The 27,083-nt window shown below is 39.8% G+C and overlaps 1 protein-coding gene across 2 annotated transcripts in view; it reads right to left on the bottom strand.

Annotated features, from left to right (window-relative positions):
- TTC6 (tetratricopeptide repeat domain 6) overlaps positions 1-26,187 on the bottom strand; it is a 133,880-nt gene extending 107,693 nt beyond the window's left edge. For both annotated transcript variants that reach the window (XR_006102199.1, XM_042452178.1), the window contains exons 1-8: positions 25,486-26,187; positions 23,914-24,003; positions 23,026-23,124; positions 20,265-20,354; positions 18,044-18,133; positions 16,866-16,949; positions 6,961-7,143; positions 6,338-6,480 (exon numbers count right to left, since the gene is read on the bottom strand). Coding sequence is in view for 1 of the 2 variants with exons in the window: in XM_042452178.1 (XP_042308112.1) it covers positions 6,338-6,480; positions 6,961-7,143; positions 16,866-16,949; positions 18,044-18,133; positions 20,265-20,354; positions 23,026-23,124; positions 23,914-24,003; positions 25,486-26,052 (1,346 nt within the window). In the remaining variant the exon portion in view is untranslated. The remainder of the gene's footprint in view (positions 1-6,337; positions 6,481-6,960; positions 7,144-16,865; positions 16,950-18,043; positions 18,134-20,264; positions 20,355-23,025; positions 23,125-23,913; positions 24,004-25,485) is intronic.
- Positions 26,188-27,083: the final 896 nt, after the last annotated feature.

Below are 27,083 nucleotides of genomic sequence, written 5' to 3'. Positions count from 1 at the left end.
ATTATTATTATTATTATTATTATTATTATTATTATTATTATTATTATTATCTTAATGAGTTCCACAGATTTCAACAGAACTTACTTTCAGGCAAACATGCTTCAGATTCCAAATACATGACATCTTTAAAATCTTGCTTAAAAGTATATGCAAAGTAAGAACAAGAGAAGATGTACACACACATAACAGCCTACCAGAAACAGAAAAAGTATGTGTTTGAGGTATTTGTGAACTATATATCTATCCTATGGAATACAGCATAGCCACTAAGACAATGAACGGGCAAAGTAAACCAGATATCAGTGAATTGTAAACTTCCAGCATTCCTAACTACTGGCTATGCAGAAGGGCAATACTTTGCCCTTACTTGCACTAAGTGAAAGATTTCCAGAAATATCTATGAACACACACACACACACACACACACACACAGAGAGAAAGAGAGAGCATTTAAGCTTTCCAGATATTTGATGTATAAAATGCTTTGTGCTGGCATCCAAACTATTCTTAAGGCACATGTGAGGAGCTTGAGATTACTCAGTGGAATGCTGACCTTTTTCTCTTTGAACGTCATCTCTATTTCAAAAACAGTTTGAAATGTTGCACAAGGGCTGCTGTTCAAGAAACAAAATTCTGAAGCCTCCATCTGTTCGCACTGAAATAATTTTGTGGCTTTTGGAATCCTTATTTTTTTTCCAGATGATAACAAATATACACAGATAATGGACTTGAGCTGCAAAACAATTCATTCTGAGGTGCCCATGTATAATGTAAAAGCTGAAAAGGCAATCAGTCAGCACTGCCGATAACAAAAATTAAGTTTTATTAATATTTTGCTTATGGATTTTACATAGACTTTAGTCTGTATTCTTTAGGAAGACAAAATAAACAAAAAAGGTAATGCTAAGAAAAAGAGTTTGCTTACTTATAAACAGAGATTACTTAATTATAATGGGGTTTTGAGTCTGCAACTAAGCTGAAACCAGTTTGGATTTTTCTACAATACAGATTGTGATAACTTCACCCCTACTCTCTTTTGAACATGCTCAAAATTACACTTCCTGAATTCTAGTAATTGTCCAATGCAGTAATACAAAAAAAAAGCACCCACCAATGTACTATTGGAGGAGGAAGGATAGGTTGCATGAATGCACAGGTGACCAGATGACCAGCTACAGGTAAGCATCCTATTATGAAGTACAAACACTTCAGGATAGTATTTGTACATCATACATTTGGGTTTGATTGGGTGCTGATTAGCAGCTTACCTGAAAAAGCAGATGGGGAAAAACATTACGATAACAATGGTGATATTGCAATTCTAGCAAAGGCTGCAGCCACTGTAACATAAGCATCATTGGGGTAATGCTGAATAAAACTACCCAAAGACTGTGTAACAGTTACCAAACTGCCACCAGGGTTTTTAAACTTCTCAATTATCTTCTTCAATGTTGTAAAGGTTGTCCATTCACCTAGAGGAGGCTTGGTATGTATCAATTCTAAAAACTGAATAATTCACCAAGGTACTATTTATTTTTTAACTGGAGTCTATTCACGCATTCTGAGAAGTAGGTTCAAACGATTCATATAATTCTAATGGAGGATCTTGATCTGCTATGGAGGATCAGTTGATTAGAAAAAGCTCTCCACTGACAAGAGGAGATTAACCCAGAATTTGAATTGCCTTCTGATAAACTGTGCTGTTTTGCTGGTTGCTGTTGTGAAGGGTGGGATTAAGTAGCAGCTGAAGGAGCAAGAACAGTTGAATGCAGGTGACATACAGCTGGTTGCAAAATAGTAATGGTCAGTACTGACAAAACATAAGGCACTTATGTAGTCAGAAGTGCTAGAGAAGGTTGTTATTTTATATGACAACAGTGGCAAGACTGGTATACGCAACTAAATGAAAAGAAAAGAAAATACCGGAAATAAAAGACGGGATAAGAAAAATAATAGACTATTTGGAAATAGATAAATTAACTGAAATAATACAGAAATGTTCAATACAAAAATTCAAAAAGGACTGGAATCATTTGATTCAATATCTGAAAAATAAAGAGGGATAAAACTGGGATAATAGTCTGGACTGTTAAATAAATATGAAAAATATAAATAAAGATAGAAATGATGGTAAACACCAAAACACATGGAAGATGCTAAATGTATTTGATTTAATAATTATGTAGAAAAAATATTCTAAAATTTGATCACTTTATAAGGAGTAAAACATGTATTATATCAGTAGTATTTGGATAGTAAGGAAGTCCTATGTTTTTCTGTATAATGTTTTGGATGTGTGTCTATGTATGTATGTTTGATTATATGCGTTATGTATTTTTATATATACCAAATAAAGTATTTAAAACAAAGAAGTGCTAGAGAAGCCATTGAAATCATCAAGATTAATTCACTGGTTACAAACTCAACTGGTGTTGAACATATCAGCACCATAGACACTACTGAGGCAGGTCCCTCAAAATTGTGTGGACAGACACTGAAAGAGCAATGGGATGTGATATGTCACATCAGGAGGCCTGGAGACTTTCAAAGATGAGATAGATTATCTAGATCTATTTCATTTTGGTTTCACACCTAGCAAATGCCCATAAGGCTTTGATTGCCTTGATGGATACCCTATGCCAAGAGCTGGATGGTGGAACATGTCTCTGCTGGTTCTGCTGGACTCTCCAATAGCTTTCAGTATCATCAACGACGGGGTGAAACAGACAATTGGGAAGCTCTAACCACAAACGAATCAGGTCTGCAGTGACCTCACAGCCCATGCCAAAAGCAGGCCGCCACCACTGGACCCAAACCACGTTACCAGGAGCCAGATTATCCCAGGTCCTTTTTGCTTTGGTCTAAAGAACTGAAGCGTGGCCTCAGTGCAGCCTTCAGCTACATTGGAAGCATGCATCATATGAACAGTGCACCTCCAACATGGCCAGAAGCTGCCTCTTTTAGCCTGTGTAGTTTCAGACCTAAGGTATTCTTTTGAACAGCCTCAGTGGAATGGAACATGAGGAGAAGAAGATACTCTTACCTCCACCAGAGAGGGCTAGCTATAGAACAAGTCAATTGATTTTCATTGTGTCATGCCACAGCTGACTTGTGCTGCAGATTATGCAGGTGTATTTTGGTAAAAAGCCACAAAGGCAAGAAGCATGAGCTTCAGGCCAATCCAGGGGCATGGTGTGCAGGTGCATCAACTGGAAGCCGCACCAAAGCTGGCTAATTTGGCACAAACTCTGCCACAAAAGGAATGCAAAAAAATTGCTTCTTGCTGGTGATCTGTTCCGGAACATGGCAGTGGCAGGCCTCAGAACCACCATGTCTGGTCGCTGTGGTCCCATGCTAATCAGGGATTGATCAAGGCTGGAACGGCTGGAGGCGCCTCCAAGCTGCTGGTCTATTCAACCCCAAAGTGACATGAATTGATAAATCCTCTTGTTAAATAGATTATGCTGCTTGCATCTAATCAATCAATAGTAAGCAAAATTCTTGAATGTTTCACAGATTTAAGTGAACATTTTGAGACTTCTTTACAGTCCATTTACAAAAGAAGAGGATGTGATGAAAACTTTTGAAAAAAAAGAAAATCTATGGCTCATTTTCATTTTCATACTTGGAAACTTCAATGATTTTTTTCAACATTGTATTGAAGGACCACATTAAGAAAGAAAGAAATTGTTTACAATAAATTTAACAAATGTTTAAGAGAAAATCCAAAAAAAGTCTCCAAAACTATGAATTTTATAACACTTTTTCTGAGGATCACAATTGTGAGCAATGGTGGCTAATAGTGGTTAAATACCTGTACTGCAGCCACTCACTCACAAACCATAAGGTTTCAAGTTCAATACCAGACCAGGGGCTCAAACTCAACTCAGGCTTGCATCCTTCCGAGGTCACTAAAATGAGTACCCAGATTGTTGGGGGCAATTAGCTTACACTTTGTAAACCACTTAGGGAGTACTGATAAGTGGTATAGAAATGTACTTGCTATTGCTATAGTACTTTCATTTGTAGATTTGTGGACTGATGAAGTAGTGAGAAAAATCATCTTCAGTTATCTCTATCACGTTTGATTCCTCCCTATAGGGGGAACAAACATGGAAATGAAGAGGGGTTTTCTCAGCACCAAGTCAAGCTATGGAGACCAAAGAGTTAGTGGTTCAGTTGTTGGTTCTAGGTCTCATATCAAATAGACCCTTTGAGTAGACCTAATGGTGCAAATAACTGGGAGAGGTCCTTGTTTCATTAAATGAGTGGGAAAGAGCTCCAGATCAAACAACTCATAGGGTTGATCTTAAATCTTAAAATGATTTCTCCTGTCAGTCCTATTTTTTAGGCTTTAGCTTATCTGCCAGGTAAGACCTTTTATGATTACAAGGCCTATCTTTAGTTGGTGAAGCAGGCATACTCTTAGTCTGTTAAAGCTCAACTGTGGGACGTGTACTGATGGTGTGAAAGGACACTTGGTACCAATCACTGAGGAACAGTGTCAACAAAAGAACCTTTAGTACACTGGGAGACTTTGAAATTGCAAGTTAAACTATCATTAGTGGGGAGGCAGGTTAAATGGCATTTACTGTAATTTTCCAGACTGCAATCCTCAAGCAGGCAGCACAATTCTGGCAGGACCAGTAAGAACATGGAAAAATTGGCAGGAATCAACAGAATTTTTCACCTCTAAACCCAGGAGGAACTTGTGATTGCCCTCCACAAGAGAAATTGTTCCTTTACATTTAATATAGTGGGAGGATACAGAAGTCCAGAGAGGTAGAGACCCTCAGGCAGAAATGTTTGGTGCAGCCAGCAAAGTGACAAGAAAAAGATCTCCATCAGTCAGATGAGCAAAAAGAAGTAAGTATAGTCTCTCACACATAAAAAGAAATAATTTTTAACCAATACTTTGGCTGTAGTAGATAAAACAGAAATGAAGAAATGGCAATACTTTGGGCCCTTGTTATCCACTGAGGTTTGGTTCTAGGACTCTCTATGGATACCAAAATATATGGATGCTCAAATCCCATGAAATGCAATGGCATAGTAAAATGATGTCCCTTATATAAAATGGCAAATCAAGCTTTGCTTTTTTGAATAGATAGATAGATAGATAGATGATAGACAGATAGATAAAATCAAACTTTGAATATATATATATATATATAAATATATATATATATATATCTCAAACTGTGGATGGTTGAATCCATGAATAAGGAATCTATGGATACCAAAGGCCAACCATATAAGCATATTATATATACTCATATATAAGCCATACATTTTAGTCAAAACATTGACCCAAAAAACCTGGGAAAAATATCCACAGGTCAGCATAAGCATTGTACCTTAACTCTTATCAAAATAGGAACCATCTCTTTTATTTTTTAAATGTTGTAAGTAAGAAGAGAATGAGAATAGCAAATAGGTAGAAGTATGCCTATATAGGAAATGTATGTATGGAAGTTTGAACTGTGTATACTGTTGAATGTCCTTTGTTTTTTGTATATTTGTTTTTAATTAATAAAATTTTTAAAAAAATTAAAAACAAAAAAAACAAAATAGGAACCATCCCCTTCTCTAAGTAGAGTGGCGAAAGCCAAGAGTGCAGTCCATTGCATGAGAACCTAAAAGAAGCACAACACTCTATTCTCTCTACTGTGGCACTGCTTCTGACCTTTTCGAATGCCTGGATGGAAAAGTTGTGGCATTCTTTGGCAATGTTTTTCTTTGCTGCATTCTTTATTTCCTTTGTTATGTGCTCTTAAGTTTTACCCTCAACTTATCCAAAGGTCATATTAAAATCCATAATTTTGCCCTCAAACCCTGCCCTCGACTTATAATTCAGGTGGATTTATGGTTGGGTATATAGGGGAGAGGACTAGTTTAACACCCACATCTCTGCTTTCTAGAAGGTTCCAAACTGTTCCTCCTGCTGGTGCAGACCCACATATGGTGATGCACAGACAGAACAAAAAAAAACCTTAATGTTCCCTAAAAAGTCACATGTACTTCTATACTTGAACAAAGCCAGCACTCTAAGGGTTCATATTATGAGATCTTTTGCATGCAAAGTATGCAGTATGCACTATGGAACTTTTCGTTCTTAGTCAAGCAGCTCAAGTAGGCAACACAGACATTTTAGATAGAATTTTATGTGCTCTACTATCTCTCAGCACCATTGTGTGAAATGTCTGAACATCTAGAATATGGAAATAATATGACCTACCACACAAGTTTCTGTCAAGATTACAAGAAGAATGTGCTAAAGCACCTTAAGATCAAGTAGTATTATGCAATAGTAGTAAACAAATTTTATTAAGCTCACTTGATCTTTGTAGTCCATGTGGAAAGTAGAGACACAGGTTGTTGTTCAGAAAAATCTTCTAAACTTTTCTGAATTTCAGTTGGTTCAACCTTGGTAATTTTTTTCCCTTTTATTGACAGATCCATATCTGAATACAGAGACTCCTATATAGAGATAAAACTCAGTATTAAAACTAAACTATAACTCCAGAAATAACTCCAGAAATTACTAAACTTATTGGGTGTAGTTATTCCAGCACATACTAGTGCTGAGTGGAACCAAAGACAAAAGGATAAGGTCAAAACCAGCATATTATAGCTTAAAGCTCTTAGTACAAATAGCTAACTTTAGACACACACTTCAAGCTTTTAACAAGGAGGAAAACCAAAGAACTGGAGCACATGAAACAATGTTACCATGGGTGAAATGAATCTAATGTTCCCCACACTAATTTAAAGAGAAAAAGGATGCCATGAGTGATAAAGGCTGTTTAAGTTATCATGAAATCACTTTTCCCCAACATAGATCCTCCAAATTCAGTTTACTTGTACTAGCTTGAATCAGCTGATGCATCTTAGCTTGATTTGCAGTATTGATTAATTGATTGATAAACTGATTAATTGTACTTAAAACAGTTTTGTTACCTCTGATTCTTCTTTTGTGACTTTCTTCAAGTGCTTTAGTATTACAGAAGATGACTCTGGTAACTGTTCACCCTCTAACCATGAAAACTCTTCACTTTCCTGTATAATCAGTCCCTCTCGCGAAGATGCTTTTGATCCAGGAAGTATTTTTTCTCTAGGTTTTTCAGCCCTTTCTTCCTGTGCCTATGGGGAAATTTTAGTCTGTATATAATTCCTACATTCCTGTGTTACAAAAATTGCCTTCTAATCTAACCAAGTAGCAAAATATTGACGCCACAAACCAAACTTTCAAATGACAATTCATAAGAAGACATTACAAAAAAAGTGAAGAAAAACTGCTAAAGTTTTCAGATCAATTATCATAAATAGGTCAGTTCATTAGCTTAATGTACACAAATGGAGTTAGGAGAATGGAAAAGATTCAGAGAAAGGAGTGAGAGAAAGCAGGAGCTAAATATTCAAGAATAGTTCCCTGTATTTCTCTGTATCTAAGCATGTTGCAGGAACCTACTGAGACACAAGAAGGCCTCTCTGCATTACACTGGAAAGTTATACTGTATGATTTTGTTATTTGTTGCATTTAAACAAAAATGCTCAAAACAGAGGAAGTGGTGTAGGATCTTCAGACAATGGCACAGTAAAAAACAGAAGGTGTTTGTATAATTTTAATGACAAATGGGCCAGGGAAACACATTCAAAAACTGATTACACAAAGTAAACCACAGCTACAGCAGAATTCATTCTATGCCACAAAGAGTTTTCAGGTGAAAGAAATCAGTGAGAAGCCACACTAAATGCATTAAATACAATGAATTAAAGAAATGATAGAAAATAATACCACTTTTTTTTATTAATAGGTTCATGCAAAGAAAATCAGGTGACAAGAACTGAAGTAGGGCAGGTTTGTCACAGTGCTTCCAACTATTTACATTTTACAAACCAGTTCTGTCCAAACTTAATCTACTCTGAAATTGCAAAAAAAAAAGTCTTGCCATCAGACAAAAGAAAGTAGCATAACAGAAAATATTTTGGCACCAAAATCACTAGAATTCTTGCTTAAGAATAATGCTCAATCTTTCTTTCAACTGGGACTGATGCCTTCAAAGGACACAGGAAACTTCTTGCAATTGACTATATATTGTTTTTCTATTGCTTGATTTTATTATGATAATAATGAGAGAAGTGAGGCAATTGCAACACAGATCTCCAATATTTTACAGAAGAATGGTCTCAGCATTAACAGTATGTCTGTTTATGTGATTGACAATGCCTCTGTAAATCCTGGAAAGCATAATTTATCAGAAATTGAAACACATTAATGACTATCTGATATTAAATGCAAATATCACATAATCCACAATTGCCTCAAACACAACTTAGAATTTTGATATAGAAATACTTATTCTCAAGTTAGGGCCTGAACAGACAGACCAAAATAAAGCTGCTTCAGGTCACTTTGGAGGTATGCTGTTTAAATGATGCATGCTTCCTAAGAGCCCAGAAGCCACACCAAAGCCACACGCCAGTCCTAAGGACTAGAGTGCAGCTTTGGCTCAGCTTCTGGCCTCTTAAGATGTGTGTCATTTAAACAGCATACCTCCAAAGCAGTGGTAGGCAAACTTTTTGAGCCGGGGGCCAGGTTGCTGTCCCTCAGACAACTGGGGGGCCGAAGCCAAAAAATAAATAAATAAATAAATAATTTTTTAAAAAATTACATAAATAAATAAACCGGGACAAATGTAGGACAACATTGTCAAATGGTGGACACTTTTTTAAAAAAGTGGAGGACATGCAAAAAAAATGTTAATATAAATGCATGTTTCTGAGGCGTCTATAGACAATTGCCCCCCTTGCCCCTGCGCATGAGAGGCCAAAGGCCCTGGCGGCAATCGGTGGCAGGACCGGGCTGGGGCCGGTTCCAAGGCCTCGCCGGGCCACATCCGGCCCGCGGGACACAGGTTGCCTACCCCTGCTCCAAAGTGACCAGAAGCAGCTTTATTTTGGCCTGTCTATCCGGGCCCTTATATAGTGAGTTTAGCTTCGTGGCCAAAAAGACAGAATCCCTTTTGTCTTATTCTAATTTATAGAAAATATGTGTTTCAGTATGTACCAACAATGTGGCTGTCACTCCTATCAGCATACTTCTTTTCAGAGAGGGAAGAAAAATTTGTGAAGATTTTGCAAAAAAAATAAACATAACAAAATGGGACAGATCTGTGTACTTTCTGAACTCTCCCTGAACAATCTGTTGATAATATTTCAAGATGCTGTGAAGAAACTGGAATGTAACAATGTCAACTCCACAGACATTTGGGGTGTCACAGAAGGCTTTCTTTCAGAAATGAAGATAAGACAAAAGATGATAAATTCTATTGAATACCAGCCCAAATAATTTTGAGTAACGTGCCTGCAGCAGACCAAAGAAAATTCAGAGAAGAAGCCTATAAGACACTGATGATGCTTATTGAATACCTGGAGAAATGATATGATGCTGACACATTGTATTTTAAAAATAAAAAGATGTCAACTGTTCTCACTTCACAATAGTGTGAAATAGGCAGATTTATAGATTTTTCCTAAAACATTCCTATACAGATCGGCATTAACAAAATGCATAAGGGATAAAATAAAGATATGGGTGCGTTACAGACCGCCCCTTTGGGGCGGCCTGTAGGCGCGCCTTTCCCCGCTGGATCGGGGCCTCAGCGGCCAGAACGGCAGCCACTGAGGCCCCGATCCGCCGCTTTCCGGGCTGCGGGGAAGCGGCAAAAGGCCCCTTCCCCACAGCCTGGAAAGTGGTGTCCTTGGGGCTTCAAGCCCCAAGGATACCCTTCAGCGGCAGGAAGGAGGATAAAGGGGCTGCTTGGCCCCTTTCTCCCTTGCGTCGCTGGGCGCAGCCGTGTGAAGGCTGCGCCCAGCGCCGCAAACCAGGAAGGAGCTCCGAAACGGAGCTCCTTCCTGCTCCGCACAAAGGGCGCACTAAGCGCCCTGGTGCAGAGCGACAACATCACATCCGCGCCGCCCCGTATAGAGGCGGCGCGGTCGTGACGTCGTCATGGCGGCCCCCCATGTGGAAGGGGGGCCGCCATTTTTTACGGACTCAGTCCGTACTAGGGTTAGGGGCGTCTGGAAGTGACACCCCTTTTTAACCCTAAACGGGCCATAGTCTCCAAACAGTGGAACATAGATCAGAGATGGGTGGGAATTTCCAAGCAAATGCTAGAGAGTAATGTCAATCAAATTTTATTAGTCTATTTTGCTCTTCCCATTCCTGTGTCTAATGTCTGCTGTGATAGATGTTTTACTGTTGTAATCCCGCTTCGATCCGAAGGGAGAAGTGGGAAATATAAATAAATTTTATTATTATTATTATTACTATTATTATTATTATTATGTGACACCACTGTGGACAGAAACAAGCTGTATGGTAAATCTGTGAAGGCTGAGCTGCAAATGAAAATGAAGATTAATATAAGCAGTTTCTAGATTTCTTTTAAAAGAACCCAAATCTTTTAAAAGCAGCAAGAGTACAGTTCAAATATAAATTTAAAAAAGCAGAAAGCCGAGGGGCTTTCCTCCCCACCACTAAACACAGAAATGTTCGGTGGATTTGCCTGATCGCAATATGAAAATAACCATCTTTAAAGTCCAAACAAGTCAAAACAAACTTTGTCAATTTTTTGTACTCCTCCTAATTTGGTGTCATCTGCATAGTTCATAAGCATGCCCTCTATTGCTTCATCTAAGTCATTGATAAAGATGTTGAATAGCCCTGGGCCCAGGACAGAACCCTGTGGCACCACACTGATCACTTCTTTCCAGGATGAAGAAGAGCCATTGTTGAGTACCCTTTGGGTTCGGCCGGTCAACCAATTACAAATCCACCTAACAGTTGCATTGTCTCGCCCACATTTTACTAGACTGCTTGCAAGAATATCATGGCGGACCTTGGCAAAGGCCTTACTGAAACCAAGATACGCTACATCTACAGCATTCCCTTTGACTATCATGTTGGTAATTTAGTCTGATGTCAGACTAACTGGACTATAGCTGGACTTTAGGAAAGCTGATTTCAGTAAACTTAGAGAAATACTGGGGGTGATCCCCTGGTCAGGAATACTAAAAGAGAAGAGAATTCAAGATGGATGGGAGTTTCTCAAAGGAGAGATACTAAAGGCACAATTTCAAACAGTTCTAATTAGGAAGAAAAATGGGAGATGTCTCAAGAAAACAGGATGGTTTCAACTGAGCTAAGTTTTAAACGGAACATGTATAAGAAATGGAAAAATGTAGAAATCACCAAAGAGGAGTTCAATCAAACAGCAAGCACATGTAGGAGTAAAGTCAGAAAAGCTAAAGCGCAGAATGAACTTAGGCTTGCTAGAGAGGTTAAGAACAACAAAAAGGGCTTTTTTAGATATGTCCGCAGCAAAAGGAAGAAGGAGGAAACAGTAGGGACACTGCATGGAGAAGATGGCAAAATGCTAACAGGAGACAGAGAAAAGGCAGAATTACTCAACACTTTCTTTGCCTCAGTCTTCTCAGAAAAGGAAAAGGGTGCTCAACCTGAGGATAATGGAGCAGAGGACAGATTAGGGGAATTTCAGCACAGAATAAGTAAAGAGATAGTACAGGAATACCTTGTTAATCTAAATGAATATAAGTCTCCAGGACCAGATGAACTACATCCAAGAGTATTAAAAGAACTGGCAAATGTAATATCGGAGCCATTGGCAATAATCTTTGAGAACTCCTGGAGAACAGGAGAAGTCCCAGCAGACTGGAGGAGGGCAAACGTTGTCCCCATCTTCAAAAAGGGGGAAAAGAGGATCCCAACAATTATCGTCCAGTTAGTCTGACATCAGTACTAGGAAAGATTCTGGAGCAGATCATTAAACAAAGAGTCTGTGAACATCTAGAAAGCAATGCCATAATCACAAAAAGTCAACATGGGTTTCAGAGAAAGAAGTCATGCCAGACAAATCTAATCTCTTTTTTTTTTTTTTTTTTTTGATAAAATTACCAGCTTGTTAAATGAAGGGAATGCTTTGGATATAGTATATCTTGATTTCGGTAAGGCTTTTGACAGGGTTCCCCATAACATTCTTGCAAACAAGCTAGTTAAATGTGGGCTAGACAACGTAACTGTTACATGGATTTGTAATTGGTTGACTGGCCGAACCCAAAGGGTGCTCAGCAATGGGTCCTTTTCATCCTGGAGCGAAGTGACCAGTAAGGGGGACACCTGGTTGAACGAGACTACGTGTGAAAGGGATCTGGGAGTCCAAGTAGACCACAAGTTGAACATGAGTCAACAGTGCGATGCAGCAGCTAACAAGGTCAATGCAATTTTAGGCTGCATCAATAGAAGTATAGTGTCTAGATCAAGGGAAGTAATAGTGCCATTCTATTCTCCTCTGATCAGGCCACACCTGGAATATTGTGCCCTGTTCTGGGCACCACAATTTAAAAAGGATGTTGAAAAACTGGAACGTGTCCAAAGGAGGGCGACTAAAATGGTGAAAAGTCTGTAAACCATGTCCTATGAGGAACAACTTAAGGAGCTGGGGATGTTTAGCCTGGAGAAGAGAAGATTAAAAGGTGATATGATAGCCCTGTTTAAATACTTGAAGGGATGTCATACTGAGGAGGGAGCTGACTTGTTTTCTGCTGCTCCAGAGACTAGGACCAGGAGCAATGGATGCAAGCTACAGGAAAAGAGATTCCACCTCAACATTAGGAGGAACTTCCTGACAGTAAGGGCTGTTCGACAGTGGAACACACTCCCTCGGAGTGTAGTGGAGTCTCCCTCCTTCTAGGTCTTTAAGCAGAGGCTGGATAGCCATCTGTCGGGTATGCTTTGACTGAGAGTTCCTGCATGGTAGGGGGTTGGACTGGATTGCCCTTGCGGTCTCTTCCAACTCTATGATTCTATTATTTCCTCTTTTTGAAGATGGGGACGATGCTTGCCCTCCTCCAGTCTGCTGGGACTACTCCTGTTCTCCAGGAGTTGTCAAAAATTATTGCCAATGGCTCTGAGATTACATTTGCCTGTTCTTTTAATGCCCTTGGATGTAGTTCATCTGGTCCTGGAGACTTAAATTCATTTAGTTTAACCAAGTATTCCTTTACTTATTCTGTGCTGAATTTCCCCTATTCTGTTCTCTGCTACATTATACTCAGGTGACCAGCCTTTTCCTTTTCTGAGAAGACTGAAGCAAAGAAGGTGTTGAGTAATTCTGCCTTTTCTCTATCCCTTGTTAGCATTTCTCTATCTTCTCCCTGCAGTGGCCCTACCATTGCCTTTTCTTCCTTTTGCTAAGTGCATACCCAAAAAAGCCCTTTTTATTGTTCTTAGCCTCTCTAGCAAGCCTGCACTCATTCTGTGCTTTTGCTTTTGACTTTACCCCTATTTGTTTGAATTCCTCCTTGGTTATTTCTCCCTTTTATCATGCCTAGCCAGGCTGAGGACTTGGAGGATGAGCTAGAGTCCCAGTTTGAGACTGAGATTGAAGGCGAGCCAGGTCCTAGCTCTGCCCTGCCATATCAAGCAGAGTCTGTGGCCTGTCAAGAGACTCAGCAACCAAGCCTCCCAGCAGCAGAAATTCCAGGCACAAGAGAAATTGAGGAGGAGGAGGAGGAGGAGGAGGAGGAGGCTGACATACCTACCTTCAGCAAAAGAAGATCTGAAAGGGTGTGCCTCCAGCGTTCAAAGGGGCTTTATGAAAAACGCTCTCTAATCAACAAACCACTGTACACATGAGAGCTGGGAATATAAACAGGTGGACGTCAGACCCATTGTCAGAGATTATCTGAGCTTCCCCGAGAAAGCATGCATAATCTTGACCTCCTTTGTTTCCGGGCTAGAAACCCTGCTCCTCAGATTGATGGTTGCCTTGTCTCCCTGAACTTCTTGATATTGGATTTGCCTATCCGTCTCATCACTCTCTGGAACCCTGGACTTCAGATCTCTGACAACTTTCTTGGTTTGTGCTCTTGGATTCTCTTCCTCGCTTTGCTGGATTCCATTAAGTTTTGTACATTGTTTAGAGCTGTGTGTTGCTATCAACCTTCTTGGCCGCTTTCCCAGGACACCATTTTCCATTTCTTATACATGCCCCATTTAAAATTTGGCTCAGTTGAAAGTTCTTTAGTCATCCATCCTGGTTTCTTGAGACACCTCCCATTTTTCTGCTTCATTGGAACTGTTTTAAATTGTGCCTTCAGTATCTCCCTTTTGAGAAACCCCCATCCGTCTTGAACTCACTTCTCTTTTAGTATTCCTGACCATGGGATCACACCCAGTATTTCCCTACGTTTACTACAATCAGCTCTCCTAAAGTCTAGAATGTGCTTGGCTTCTCCTTTCCACTGTAAAACTCCAGGATAACATGGTCACTTCCACCTAAGGATCCCACTACTTGCACCCCATTAACCAGGTCATCCCTGTTGGTTAGGATGAGATCTAAAAGTTTATCCTCTTGTTGCCTCTTCAACCTTTTAGACAATGAAACTGTCTTCCAGACAAGGGAGGAATTTCCTAGACCTTGAGGTTTTGCTGAGTTTGACTTCCAGCAAATATCTGGATAGTTGAAGTTCCCCGTCACTACTACATTCCTTCTTTCTGAGTGTGTAGTCATCTGTTCTAGAAAGGCATCATCCAATTTCTACGTCTGACTTGAGGGTCTATGGTAGACTCCCATAATAACATCCTTGTTGTTTCCCTCCCCTTTAAGTTTTATCCAGATGCCCTCCACTTCGCTTCCAGGATTTAAGTCCTGGATCTCTTCACATCCCTGACATATAGTGCTCCTCCTCCTCTTCCTCCTTTCCTGATTGGTCTATTTCTCTTAAAAAGGTTATACCCTCTATTACTACATTCCAATCATGGGACTCATCCCACCAGATTTCAGTGATGCCTACTATATTGTATTTGCTTTGTTGTACTAAGAATTCAAGTTCATCTTATTTATTTCCCATGCTCTGTGTATTAGCTCTCCTAGCTGTCTGTGTAAAGTTTTCTCCCTCCCATAATACAGGTAAATAAATAAATAAATAAATAATAATAACATTTTATTTTTATCCCGCCTCTCCATCAGAATCGAGGCGGCTTACAGTAACAAAAATTCATACAATGCAAAGTAATCCCAATTGTCCCTTCCCTCCCTTAAACACCTAATAATCCCTACATAACAATAATAAATAACATTTAAAACATTGAACTGATCATTAAAATAATCAGAGACATCAAGACAGGTTTCTAGGGATATTCAAATAATAGTCCATTTTAGCGGGTGACCAAGTTAGTTAAAATAGTTATTTTTTTACTGCTGGGTCCCTGCATTATTTGCCTTGTTCCCTTTATAACAGTTTCACTATTAGCTCCAGCCCTTGATGAACTCCTGCCTTCCAAAGTACTGTCTCCCTCCCCCACATAACTCAGTTTCAAGCCTTCCTGATCAAATTTTTGAGACTATGTGCAAAACCATTTCTGCCAACTGACATGAGATGCAACCCATCCCTTGCCAGAAGTCCACCCTCATGGAACTGCAGACCATGACCAAAAATAAAAATCGCTCTTGGAGGCACCATCTGTGGAGCCAGTTATTCACTTATGCTATTTTCCTCTCCTTTCCTGGTCTATGCCCTTCAACTGGGAGAAGAGATGAGATGACAACCTGTGCATCCATCTCTTTCAGCTTCCTACCCAGAACCTCATAACCCCTTATGATATTCTGAAGGCTGTGTTTTGCAGTATCGTTGGTTTCCACATGAACCAAAAGAACAGAGTAATGGTCAGTAGGCTTGACAAGTTTTGTCAGCCTTTTCTTGAGTGCTTTCTCCCACAGGAGAGCTTTTAACCTTAAATCCTGGCTTTTGACAGGGCTGAGGAGTAAAGGCCTTACAGTGGTTACAGGTCCCAACATTATGGGCTTCCCCAAGGCAGAGGAAACACTTAGCATTGGCTGTTATTTTCAGTATATACATACTACTGTAAAGGAGGTGCAGCATTTGAAAAATGCAGAAGAGGTTATAAACCATCGAAGGCAATGGTAATCAATAGTGCTAGCTGTGAGGAAGATCAAACAAAGGTAATATAAGCCTAGTCAAATAGATAAATCAGTCCAATAAAGAGACAAGCCAAAATACAGAGATTATCTTTAAAAAAAACTTTAAATAATCTAAGTCAGGTAGCCAAAGAAAGGGAGAAGAAATGAAACTTAAAACACATCCAAGGGCCTCAACAGACCAGCACTAAATGCTGGTCTCAGGGCAGAGTGGGAGTGTGGTGTCTGCACGACGGACACCCCGATGCTGACTTGATGGCATCATGCCATGCACCTGACTGCATGGCAGGCAGTGTCACAGCACTCCTTTGGTGTTGCATCCTGATGACACACACCAAAAGGAGTGCTGGAAAGTGATGCTGATTGCAGCTTCTTTTTGCACCACGGAAAGGCCAGATTGGGCCCGCAGCATGTGGTTGCCATGGCCCTGATCCAGCAAGGAAAGGGGAGGGTGCAAGCCGCTCCAAAGTGGCAGTCTTGCTGAGCCTCCAAGTGACCCTGTTAATGCAGTGGACAAAAAGGAACTGAGGAGTTAGGTAGGAGGTACGGGGAGTGGGCAAGGCAACCCTAAAACACTTACATAACTATTTCAGAATGTTGATGCACTGCACAGGCTCAGATAACCTATTTTGTGATTCATAGAGACCACAAAGAAGAATAAATAACTACAAGATTGTGTTTATGTCTACATGGTGAATAACAATGTACAGCATGTGAAATTCAAGCATAAGAAACCATACATCTAACACAAGAGCTTGTTAGAATAAAGAATAAAAAATAACGTATGAACTAAAAAATAACAGAAATCAGGAAAGTTTGCAATTTTAAAAATTTCACCTCAATTCTGACAGTATCTTCTATGTCTGCTGTCTCTTGTTGTACTTTGAAGATAATACTCCTACGTGGGCATGCTGGCATATCCTGGGAAAAGTAACAAAAGACAGCTAAATACCCTAAAGCACCAGATCCCATCTGATCTTGAAGTTAAGCAAAGTCAGCTCTAGTTAGTACTTAGATGGGAGACTAGCAACAAACACCAGGCACTGTATGTTACACTTCATTCCCTAAGTCAAAGGCAACTTGAAGGCACACGCACACACATACAAACACTTTCTGAGACAGTGTGGTATAGTGTTTGTATGATGCATTACAATTCTGGGAGACTAGGGTTCAAATCCCCACTCACTTATGAAAACCCACGGGGTGACTAGGCGAAGAGGACAACAATGGCAAATCTACTCCAAATAAATCTAGCCAAGACAACAATATGACAAGGTCACCATAAGCTGGAGTCAAGGCACATAACAACAAGAGAACACTTTCTATAATCATTGCAAACTAGAAAGCTCATGGATATTAACAAGACTTTGAAAACAAAAGAAAAAAGTGTTCTTTCACATCAGAAATTTTAACTATACCACAAATAATCAAGTTTTAAAACCAAATTTTGCTTTCAGCTTCCATATGAATATTACTATCTTTGGAGAAGCACCTGAACAATTTGATTCTACTCTTAGCAAGAGAGGAGCAAACATCATTAAACTGTTTCTAGACTTCCTATTATTCATTAATTTATAGTATTTTACAGGATTAAATTTCTATCAATTAACAACATAGCATTTTAGACTTCAAGAAAAAGAGAAAGTATGTCTAAAACAGTACAGTAGGCCCTCTATTTTTGTGGGGATCCATTCCAGACCCCCATCCCCACCCCACAAAAACAGAGGCTTGAATGGGGCACACCCCTGTACACATGGACCAGGCGCCATTGCAAATAGTGGAAGTCGCCCCTCTGTGCATATTCAAGAATGTGGATCTCAGATCCACGAGTTAGGAGGGGCAACTGTATATTAAAAGGAATAATATCATTTTTATTATTACTATTATTATCAGCAGCAGCATTTTTAGTTATACCTCACCTTTAAGATTGAAACTCAAGGAAGCTTACAAATTGATATTTGATATGGCAACAAAGAAAGGACAGGGAACAAAAAATGTTTATCTCTCTATTTTACCTGCATTATGACAGAATCTTTTCCTGGTTTTGATGCTTCCTCTTGCACTCTGAAGGAAATACTCCCCCTTTGTACGCTTCCTGGTATTTCCTAAGGAAAAAAATAAAAGACATCAATACACTTTCTAAAACCACTGCTATTTAGAACCATTTCAGACAATTCATGAAAGCTTCAAAACAAAAACAGACACTCTTTCAGTGTGGAAATTTAACTGTGCAAATAATATTTAAAAAATCAAACCACTGTCACTGTCAGCTTTTCAATTAACACAGTATTTCAATTTACCTTCTGAGGAAAGAACTCTAACAATTAGGCTCTGTCATGAATCATCAATTACAGAGGCAAATCTTGTGCCTATCAGTTGGAAGGGGCCTCATGGGCCACTGAATCAACCCCCTCCTCAGTGCAGGATATCCAGCTAAAACATCCTCAGCAGGTAGCTGTCTAGCTTCTTTATGAAGACATCTAGAGGAGACCCCGACACTTGGGGTCCAGTTCCAAATCACTCTTTGTGAAGACGTTCCTTCTAAGGTTCAATTGAAACGTAATCTAAATGAATTTAAGTCTCCGGGACCAGATGAACTACATCCAAGGGTATTAAAAGAATTGGCAAATGTAATCTCAGAGCCATTGGCAATTATTTTTGAGAACTCCTGGAGAACAGGAGTAGTCCCAGAAGACTGGAGAGGGGCAAAAGTTGTCCCCATCTTCAAAAAAAAAAAAAGGGGGGGGGGAGAGGATCCCAACCATGACCATCCAGTTAGTCTGACATCAATACCAGGAAAGATTTTAGAGTAGATCATTAAACAGAGAGTTTGTGAACATTTAGAAAGCAATGCCATAATAAAAAAAAGTCAGCAAGGGTTTCTGAGAAACAAGTCATGCCAGACTAACCTGATCTCCTTTTTTGATAAAATTACCAGCTTGGTAGACAAAGGGAATGCTGGAGATAGAGCATATCTGGATTTCAGTAAGGCCTTTGACAAGGTCTGCCATGATATTCTTGCAAACATGCTAGTGAAATGTGGGCTAGACAATGCAACTGTTAGGTGAATTTGTAATTGATTGACTGGCCAAACCCAAAAGGTGCTCAGCAATGGCTCCTCTTCATCCTGGACAGCTGTGACCAGTGGGGTGCCACAGGGTTCTGTCCTGGGCCCAGTGCTATTCAACATCTTTATCAGTGACTTGGATAAAGGAATATCAATTTTACAGATGACACCAAATTAGGGAGGAGGAGCTAATACCCCAGAGGACAGGATCAAAATTCAAAATGGCCTTAGTAAATTAGAAAGCTGGGCCAAAATGAACAAAATGAACTTCAACAGGGAGAAATATAAGATACTGCACTTAGGTAGAAAAAATGAAATGCATAGATATAAGATGGGGGACACCTGGCTTAAGGAGACTACATGTGAAAGGGATCCAGGAGTCCTAGTAGACTACAGGTTGAACATGAGTGAACAGTGTGATGTGGCAGCTAAAAAGGCCAATGCTATTGTAGGATGCATCAATAGAATTCAAAATTCAAAAAGGATGTTGAGAAACTGGAGTGTGTCCAAAGGAGGGTGACTAAAATGGTGAAGAGTCTTGAAACCATGCCCTATGAGGAACAGCTTAGGGAGCTGGGGATGTTTAGCCTGGAGAAGAGAAGGTTAAGAGGTGATATGATAGCCCTGTTTAAATATTTGTAGGGATGTCATATTGAGGAGGGAGCAAGCTTGTTTTCTGCTGCTCCAGAGAACAAGACCCGGAACAATGGATGCAAGCTACAGGAAAAGAGATTCCACCTCAACATTAGGAGGACTTTCCTGACAGTAAGAGGTGTTTGACAGTGGAACACACTTCCTCAGAGTGTGGTGGAGTCTCCTTCTTTGGAGATCCTTAAACAGAGGCTGAATGGCCATCTATTGGGGATGCTGTGATTGTGAGTTCCTGCATGGCATTGGGTTGGACTGGATGGCCCTTGTGGTGTCTTCCAACTCTATGATTCTATGATTCTATCCTTGTTGTTGTTGTTAGCTGCCCTTGAGTCAACTTCAACCCATGGTGACCACGTTTCTGAGACATCTCCAAGATCACCTATCCTCCACTGCTATGCTTTGGTCTTGTAGATTCAAGCTTGTGGCTTCCCTAACTGAGTCTAGCCATCTGCCCTGGAGTCTTTTTCTCAAAACAACAAAGAAAGGTTAAGTATGAAACAGAAGAATTTGTGTTTTACCCCAACTTCAAAAGCACCTTCCCTCTCTTTTAAAGCTTCCTGCTGCACTCCATGGGAAATACTTTCCTCACGTGGTCTTGCAGATATTTCCTATGGAAAATAATAAAAATAATAAAACACAAAAACAATGCACATCCTACAAGCAATATAAGATATAGATTAGGGCACTGGTTCGGAGACTTTTTACCCTTGTGACCCCTTTTACATCTACCTGCAGACATCATTGCTCCTCACTCTATATAGCATACGAATAAAAATATTTTGTTTGTTTTGTGTGCATAGTTTCATTAGCACATTCATGTGCATATGCATTTTAACATTTTTAAGGAAATAACATTGTTCAAATTAGAACAGTTTTATTTCAATTAATTCAGTAATTAACATGTGTAAATTTTACACACTGTTTCATATAGCCACACTCACACAGATCTATGCTCGCAGATATGTACACACTCATCCTGCCATTTTTTTTCACTCACATTCTTTTATTCTCTCACACACAGTCACACACAGAAACATTCATTCTCTTGTGTATATGCAAGTATGTAAAAAAGAGATGAAGAGTGTGACTAAGTATGTGTCAGGGAGATAGAAAGACAGAATTTGTTTGTGAAACAGTGTGTGAATGAACGTATCTGAGGGAGACAGAGTCAGAAAAAGAGCATTACTGAGTATGTAAGAGAGAGTAGTAGTGCGTAAAAGAGAGGAAGAGGGGGATCAGGGCCTGGGCCTTGAGGTCTAAGGGATTAGGGCCCCTGTTGGTACAGTCCTCCAACATCTCATGGAGAACAAATATAGTGCCTTAGCTCCTAGCAGTTTCCCACCTGGATCTAGGTAACTAGTCAATAGTAAAGCAAAAAGCTAAAAGATGCTACGGACAAGTTATACAGTCTTCAGACTCTTTCACTAGCTTTGCCCCAGACCTGTCAAACAAAATACTACTTGAAACGGTCAAGCTACCACTTATTATGATTCATAATAATATCCTTCCTTAGAGTTTGTACTCTAAAACAATGCTATCAAGAACAATTCAAAGATTATTACTATTTTCAGAATGAACGAGAAAAAAGCATACCTATTTCAAAGTACAATCATTTTAATTGTAAAAAATAAATTGAAGAAACCACTTTTGGATTCAGCTTTTTCTAGTTAATATAGGTCTGGAACACTCGGGCATAAAGAAGTGGCTTCCAGCTGTGTTGGAGGCATGCTATTTATACAATGCATGCCTCCAGTGTGGCTGGAAGCCATGCCAAGGGGGTGCTCCAGTCCTTTACACCAGAGCAAAAAGGAGCTGAGATAATCCGTCTCCTGAAGTGCAGTTTGGATCCGCTGCGGGTAGCCTGCTTTTAGAGCAGGCTGTGAGGTCACCACAGTCCCGGCCCAACTGCAGCCAGAGTGGCCTTAGGCCGCTCCTTCCTGCCCATCTATTCTGGGCCATACACAGATTAAGCCTCCCTTATTTGAAATATTTGGGGCCAGAAGTGTTTTGGATTTTGGAAAACTTGTATTTACATGTGTATGCATAAGGAGATATCTTGGAGGTGAGACCCAAGTCTAAACACAAAATTAAGTGTTTCATATATACCTTATAGACATATCCTGATGGTAATTGTAGGCAGCATTTTAATAACCTTTGAATGAAACAAAGGCGGGTTACACACCGCCATGAAAGTACGCGCCTCCCTAACCCTAATACGCGCTCCGCACGTAAAAATGACGGCGGCCGTTCCAGACAGCCGCCGCCATGAGGACATCACGGCCGCGCCGCCCCTATACGGGGTGGAGCGGACGTGACATCCTCGCTCCGCGCCAGGGCGCCTAGTGCGCCCTTAGCGCAAACCAGGAAGAAGCTCCGTTTCGGAGCTCCTTCCTGGTTTGCGGCGCCGCTTTGCTTCGCTGGGCGCAGCCTTCAGACGGCTGCGCCCAGCGAAGCAAGGAAGAAAGGGGCCAAGCGGCCCCTTTCTCCCCCTCCCCGCCGCCGCGGGGTGTCCTTGGGGCTTGAAGCCCCAAGGACACCCCTTTTCAGGCTGCGGGGAAGCGGCGTTTTGCCGCTTCCTCGCAGCCTGAAAAGCGGCGGATCGGGGCTCAGCGGCTGCTGTTCTGGCCACTGAGGCCCCAATACACTGGGGAAAGGGACGGGTACAGCCCGCCCCAAATAGGCAGTCTGTAACCTGCCATAGTCTGTTTACACTGAACCATCAGGAAGGAAAGGTGTCACAATATCAGCCACGCATGAAAAGTTTTGGGTTTTGGAATATTTCAAATAAGTGAGACTCAACCTGTATTTACTTCAAATTACACAAAATAGCACTTTTAAATATAAGATACTTTGTGGAGTGGCTAAACAAAGCTGCAGTATACAGTAGCACGTTTCTGTAATTCTGGTAGACCATTATAACTACTGTCAATTTCATCTTCAGGAGCACAAACAACGGCAAAGCAACACACTAAAGTAGGCTACCAAGGACAGTGCCTGGTTTTACTTGCATCAAAAGAGTAAACACCCCCACAAATGGCCTCAGAATACATGCAGGTTCATTCTTTCTCTAGGCCTGTGTATTAGGAGCCATACACAGATATCCTCAGCATGAAGTGCTCCTATTCCACATAACAGCTTTCCATCAACAGCAGAGAAAAACCATACATCATCTCACCCCTGAAGCTTTATAATTCTGTATTTAGACAGGAGACAGTATGGCCCAAGAATATAAAATTAAGAATTATAAGGCCTTCATTACAGCAGCTTAAACTATACCACCTCTGTTTGTTCAGCATCTGCTGGTGTTACTTGTTCAGTGGGAGTTTCAACAGGAGATTCAAATTCTGTGGTCCAGGGTTCTTTTGTAACAGGTGTTGGCTTCAGTTAAAAAAAAAAAGGATAAAATATTAGGATAAAAAATGATTTTCATCCTACCAGGAAGTATTTGTTTACATGCAACTAGGTTTTGGCAAAAAACTGCAAAGATGTTGATCTGAATACCCACATATCCATGAAATTCCCACTTGGTCAGCAACCTAGTCAGTAACCATCTCTCAGCCCATCCTACACCAAAGGGTTATTGTGAGAGGAAAACAAGGACGAAGCTGATCTATTCAACCATGAATGCTGTTGTGGGATAGTGAACTACAAACAACAAATACAATGTGATATTGTCCAATACAAAACTTACACTTCATAATTCAGATATTTAAATTTAATCCACAACTCTAGTCAATGATTCCGCCTCCAACTACATCACAATTATTCCACAAGGTCCATTAATCTTCCACAGCAGTGGCTTGAGTATTGGACTATGACTCTGGAGACAAGGCTCCAAATCCTGGTTTGGCCATGAAACCCACTAGGTGACTTAGGGCAAGTCACATGCTCTCAGCCTCAGAGAAAGGCAATGGCAAACCTCTTCTGAACAAATCTTGCCAAGAAAACCCCATGATGGAATCGTCATAAGTCAGAAGCAACATGAAGGCACATAAAAACAACAAAAAATTTATGGGGCATGGGAATCAATGTCACCACCCATATGCAAGTAAAAAGCAGATTCAGATAAATCTACAACCACTTTGATTACAGAGAGTTCAATAATTTTACTAGAACAGCCCACTATATCTCAAAAGAAGAGAAATTAACGTGTTTTCTGAAACCTACCAGTTCTATCGGTTTTGTTTCCACGGGTATAACTTCTGCAACTGTAGACTCCACTTCAGCGGGCTGAATTTCTTTCTGAACAGTAGGTAGCTTTGTTTTACAAAGGAAATAAATAAACAAACAAACAAACATCAGAATGCACAAATGTGTGATTTCTAGCAGTAAGTTTGCAGTCTCAATTTGAAGTTTTGGTTTTGACATTTAACATTCCGCGTGCCATAGGTTCGCCATCACTGTTCTAAGCAGTTTGAAACTGGCTATTTGAAAGAACAACTATATCCATATGAACTAGCTCAGACCTTAATACCACCCTCAGAGGCCCTGCTCTCTAATATATTTAGAGAGAAAATTAGGCTAGAGGTTACCAAGGCCAGGTTATTTTCAACAGTGCCTCCAAAACTTCCTCTCCCAAGAACTCCACCAAGAAGCAGGCCTACCAGAATTTTTTTAATGTTATCTTTATGATTTTTTTACAGGGAGTTTTTCCTGAATAGTTTTATGCTCACCATTTATTTTGGTTGCTATTTGGTTTTAATTTTGCATATTTATTTTAATCTATAGCTTTTAAATTGCTGATTAAGCTGCTGGTTTTAAGTAATTTTGCAAAGATATGTCCGAAAAGGCCAGCTTTTGAAAGCCTGTATAGTACTAACACAGAATAACCTAAGTATGAATGACACTGCCTAAGAATGACAAAAATCAGCAAATTAATTTAAAATAAGTGTGAAATCTCCAGTAGCATTTTTACAACCACAGCTATTTATGTAGTTATGGGATATCCTACCTTCCTCTCGACGTGATTTCAATAAAGTATGGCCCAAAAAATAATCACAAAAAGTTTTAAAATAATGCAATAAACTATCCTAGCAAAACATCACTAATATAAAAACATTTTGAAAACTACGATAATAAAAGTGCAGCACACACACCATTAAAAGAACCTTCTGCACAACTGTTAATATCCAAAAGCATGCTTAAATAATAAGGCCTTTACCTGCAACCAGAGCAGCAAAAGGGCCAGCTTTGCCTCTTGTGGAAGAGAGTTCCACAGCCTACTATGAATTAATATATAATTTAAGACTTTTGTGAACCATAAAATGCTCAGTAGCTTCAGATCTGCATATGCCTCCTTTCTTACATACTGCCACATTCAAATCAAACATCTTAGTAGGTTTTTTAGCATGTATGAAGCTCACTTCTCCACAGGCCTAGCCTGAACACATTTCAGAAACTGCGTAAGACACCAATGCTGAATTCTGCTTATAGCTGACTGACTCTGTATTGAGCCTTCAGGATGAAACAGGATGTAAATAAATAAATGACAGCCTTGAGTATATATAAAGTAGGTCAGCTGATATAGCTATGTAACCATATAAAACATTTTAGTGGAGAATGTATTTAAATTTGCTATCTTTTACCATTCCAAGACAGCAGAATGATAAGAAAAAGCTGAGAAAAAATAGTTTTTGTTCCAACATCTGTGTGGTAACACACTGTAGTCTTTGAAAAAATGTAATTATCATTTTTACAAGTATTCAGTCAACGCTGTTCCGTTTATTCTACATTACCTACATCTATTTTTATGTTGTAGTCCTCGCCAAGAATACTCTGCAGGAGTTCTTTGATCCTCAGGTCTGATTCAGTTGGAGCAGTTGACTTCAGGGATGCAATTATTTCATCAATAGACCGTGGAACAATTCCAGATCCAGATGGCAACTTCTGAACAGAAGCATGAATTTGTGACTTACTCTGTGTGAAATGCTTCACCTGTGTTTTTGATCTACTACGAGCAAGAGCTTCTTCCACAGAACCTACAGCAGACTTCACACCAGGTGAGCCGCTGCTTTTTTTTCTATGTGATTTGTCTAAGTCTAACAGTGAACTTAATAGACTTGGTTTTGATGTTTCTTTACCAATTTTAGAAAAACTTTCACTCGAGGGGGAAACCACAGAAAAAGAGTCAACTCCTCTAGCAAGAGTGCTTGGTCCTGCAGTGGCGTGTTCAGATAATATTTCTTCCTCCGGCTGCTCAGTGTAAGTACCAGCTTTTGATAGAAAGACAGGAGATTTGAACCGTAATTTTGGACGAACAACCATTGGATATTTGGGTTTTGGTGGGGGCTCTGGTTTCCTTAACATAGTGAGTTGCTTACTGGTACCTACTAAAGAGGCTATTGCTACTGGCAATTTTTCTCCATATTCTTGACTATCCCTTTTGCATTCTAGGGCTCGCCTGTCCAGAGCCAGGGCTCTCTTTTTCTCCACACTGACTTCTTCTTTGGAGACTTTTTGATGAGTGGGTGACAAACTTCTGTTTGGTTTTCCTTCTCTATTACCTCCATGCGATCCTTACTCTTTTGGCTTTTAGAAGTGCCCACTTCAACAGGAAGATGTGGATATTAAGGAAGCACATCTTGAGGGCTCCTGAGGTTTGGCGAAAATACAGTCCTGTCTCAGGTGATTCATCTGCTGGTGTCACCTCCAATCCGGGTTATCCCGATATGGAGAACACAGCAGTTTTTCATGTTAAACTTCAGAAATTCCGCCAGGATTCTTTACATAAATTTTAAGCTTAAGGAGATTCAGTTCTTCTAAAAAACTTATCCCAAATGCTCATGTTTTCTAGCCATTTGTTGCCCTTGGGAAAACAACATAGATTTATATGTTACTGTTGACAACTGATTATGTGATAGAGAGCCATAATATTATTCACTTGTATTTGTATGTGTGCAACCACCTAAACTTGTAGATGTTTGTATGTAAAGCACTATGTAAACTACGCGCTATATAAATAAAGTATAATAATAAATAATAATAATATAATAATAATAATGATAATAATAATAATAATACACACTTCAAGTTTTTTTCTAAAAACTTTGGCAACAAAAAATGAAAAACAACATCAGAAAAAACCAAAATACCTGAATAGGACTGCAGTGAAAAGAGTAAGAACAAGTGAAATCCAACCCCTTGCAGTTTAACTTTTCTTTCCACAGACATGATACATATAGGTTGCATCCCACTGCCAAATAATCCAGCTTGACACACTTAACTACCGTGGCTCAAGATTCCATAGCACTGAGCACGGCGTTAAAGTGGTATCAAACTGGATATTTCTGCAGTGGGGACGCAGCCACATTCAACAAACACGTATTTTTCTTATTCGA

The sequence above is a fragment of the Sceloporus undulatus genome, chromosome 1, assembly GCF_019175285.1.
Source record: "Sceloporus undulatus isolate JIND9_A2432 ecotype Alabama chromosome 1, SceUnd_v1.1, whole genome shotgun sequence".
In the NCBI taxonomy this organism is placed as follows: domain Eukaryota; kingdom Metazoa; phylum Chordata; class Lepidosauria; order Squamata; family Phrynosomatidae; genus Sceloporus; species Sceloporus undulatus.
The sequence above is the reverse complement of the archived record's forward strand: the minus strand, read 5'-3'. Positions and strand labels throughout refer to the sequence as shown.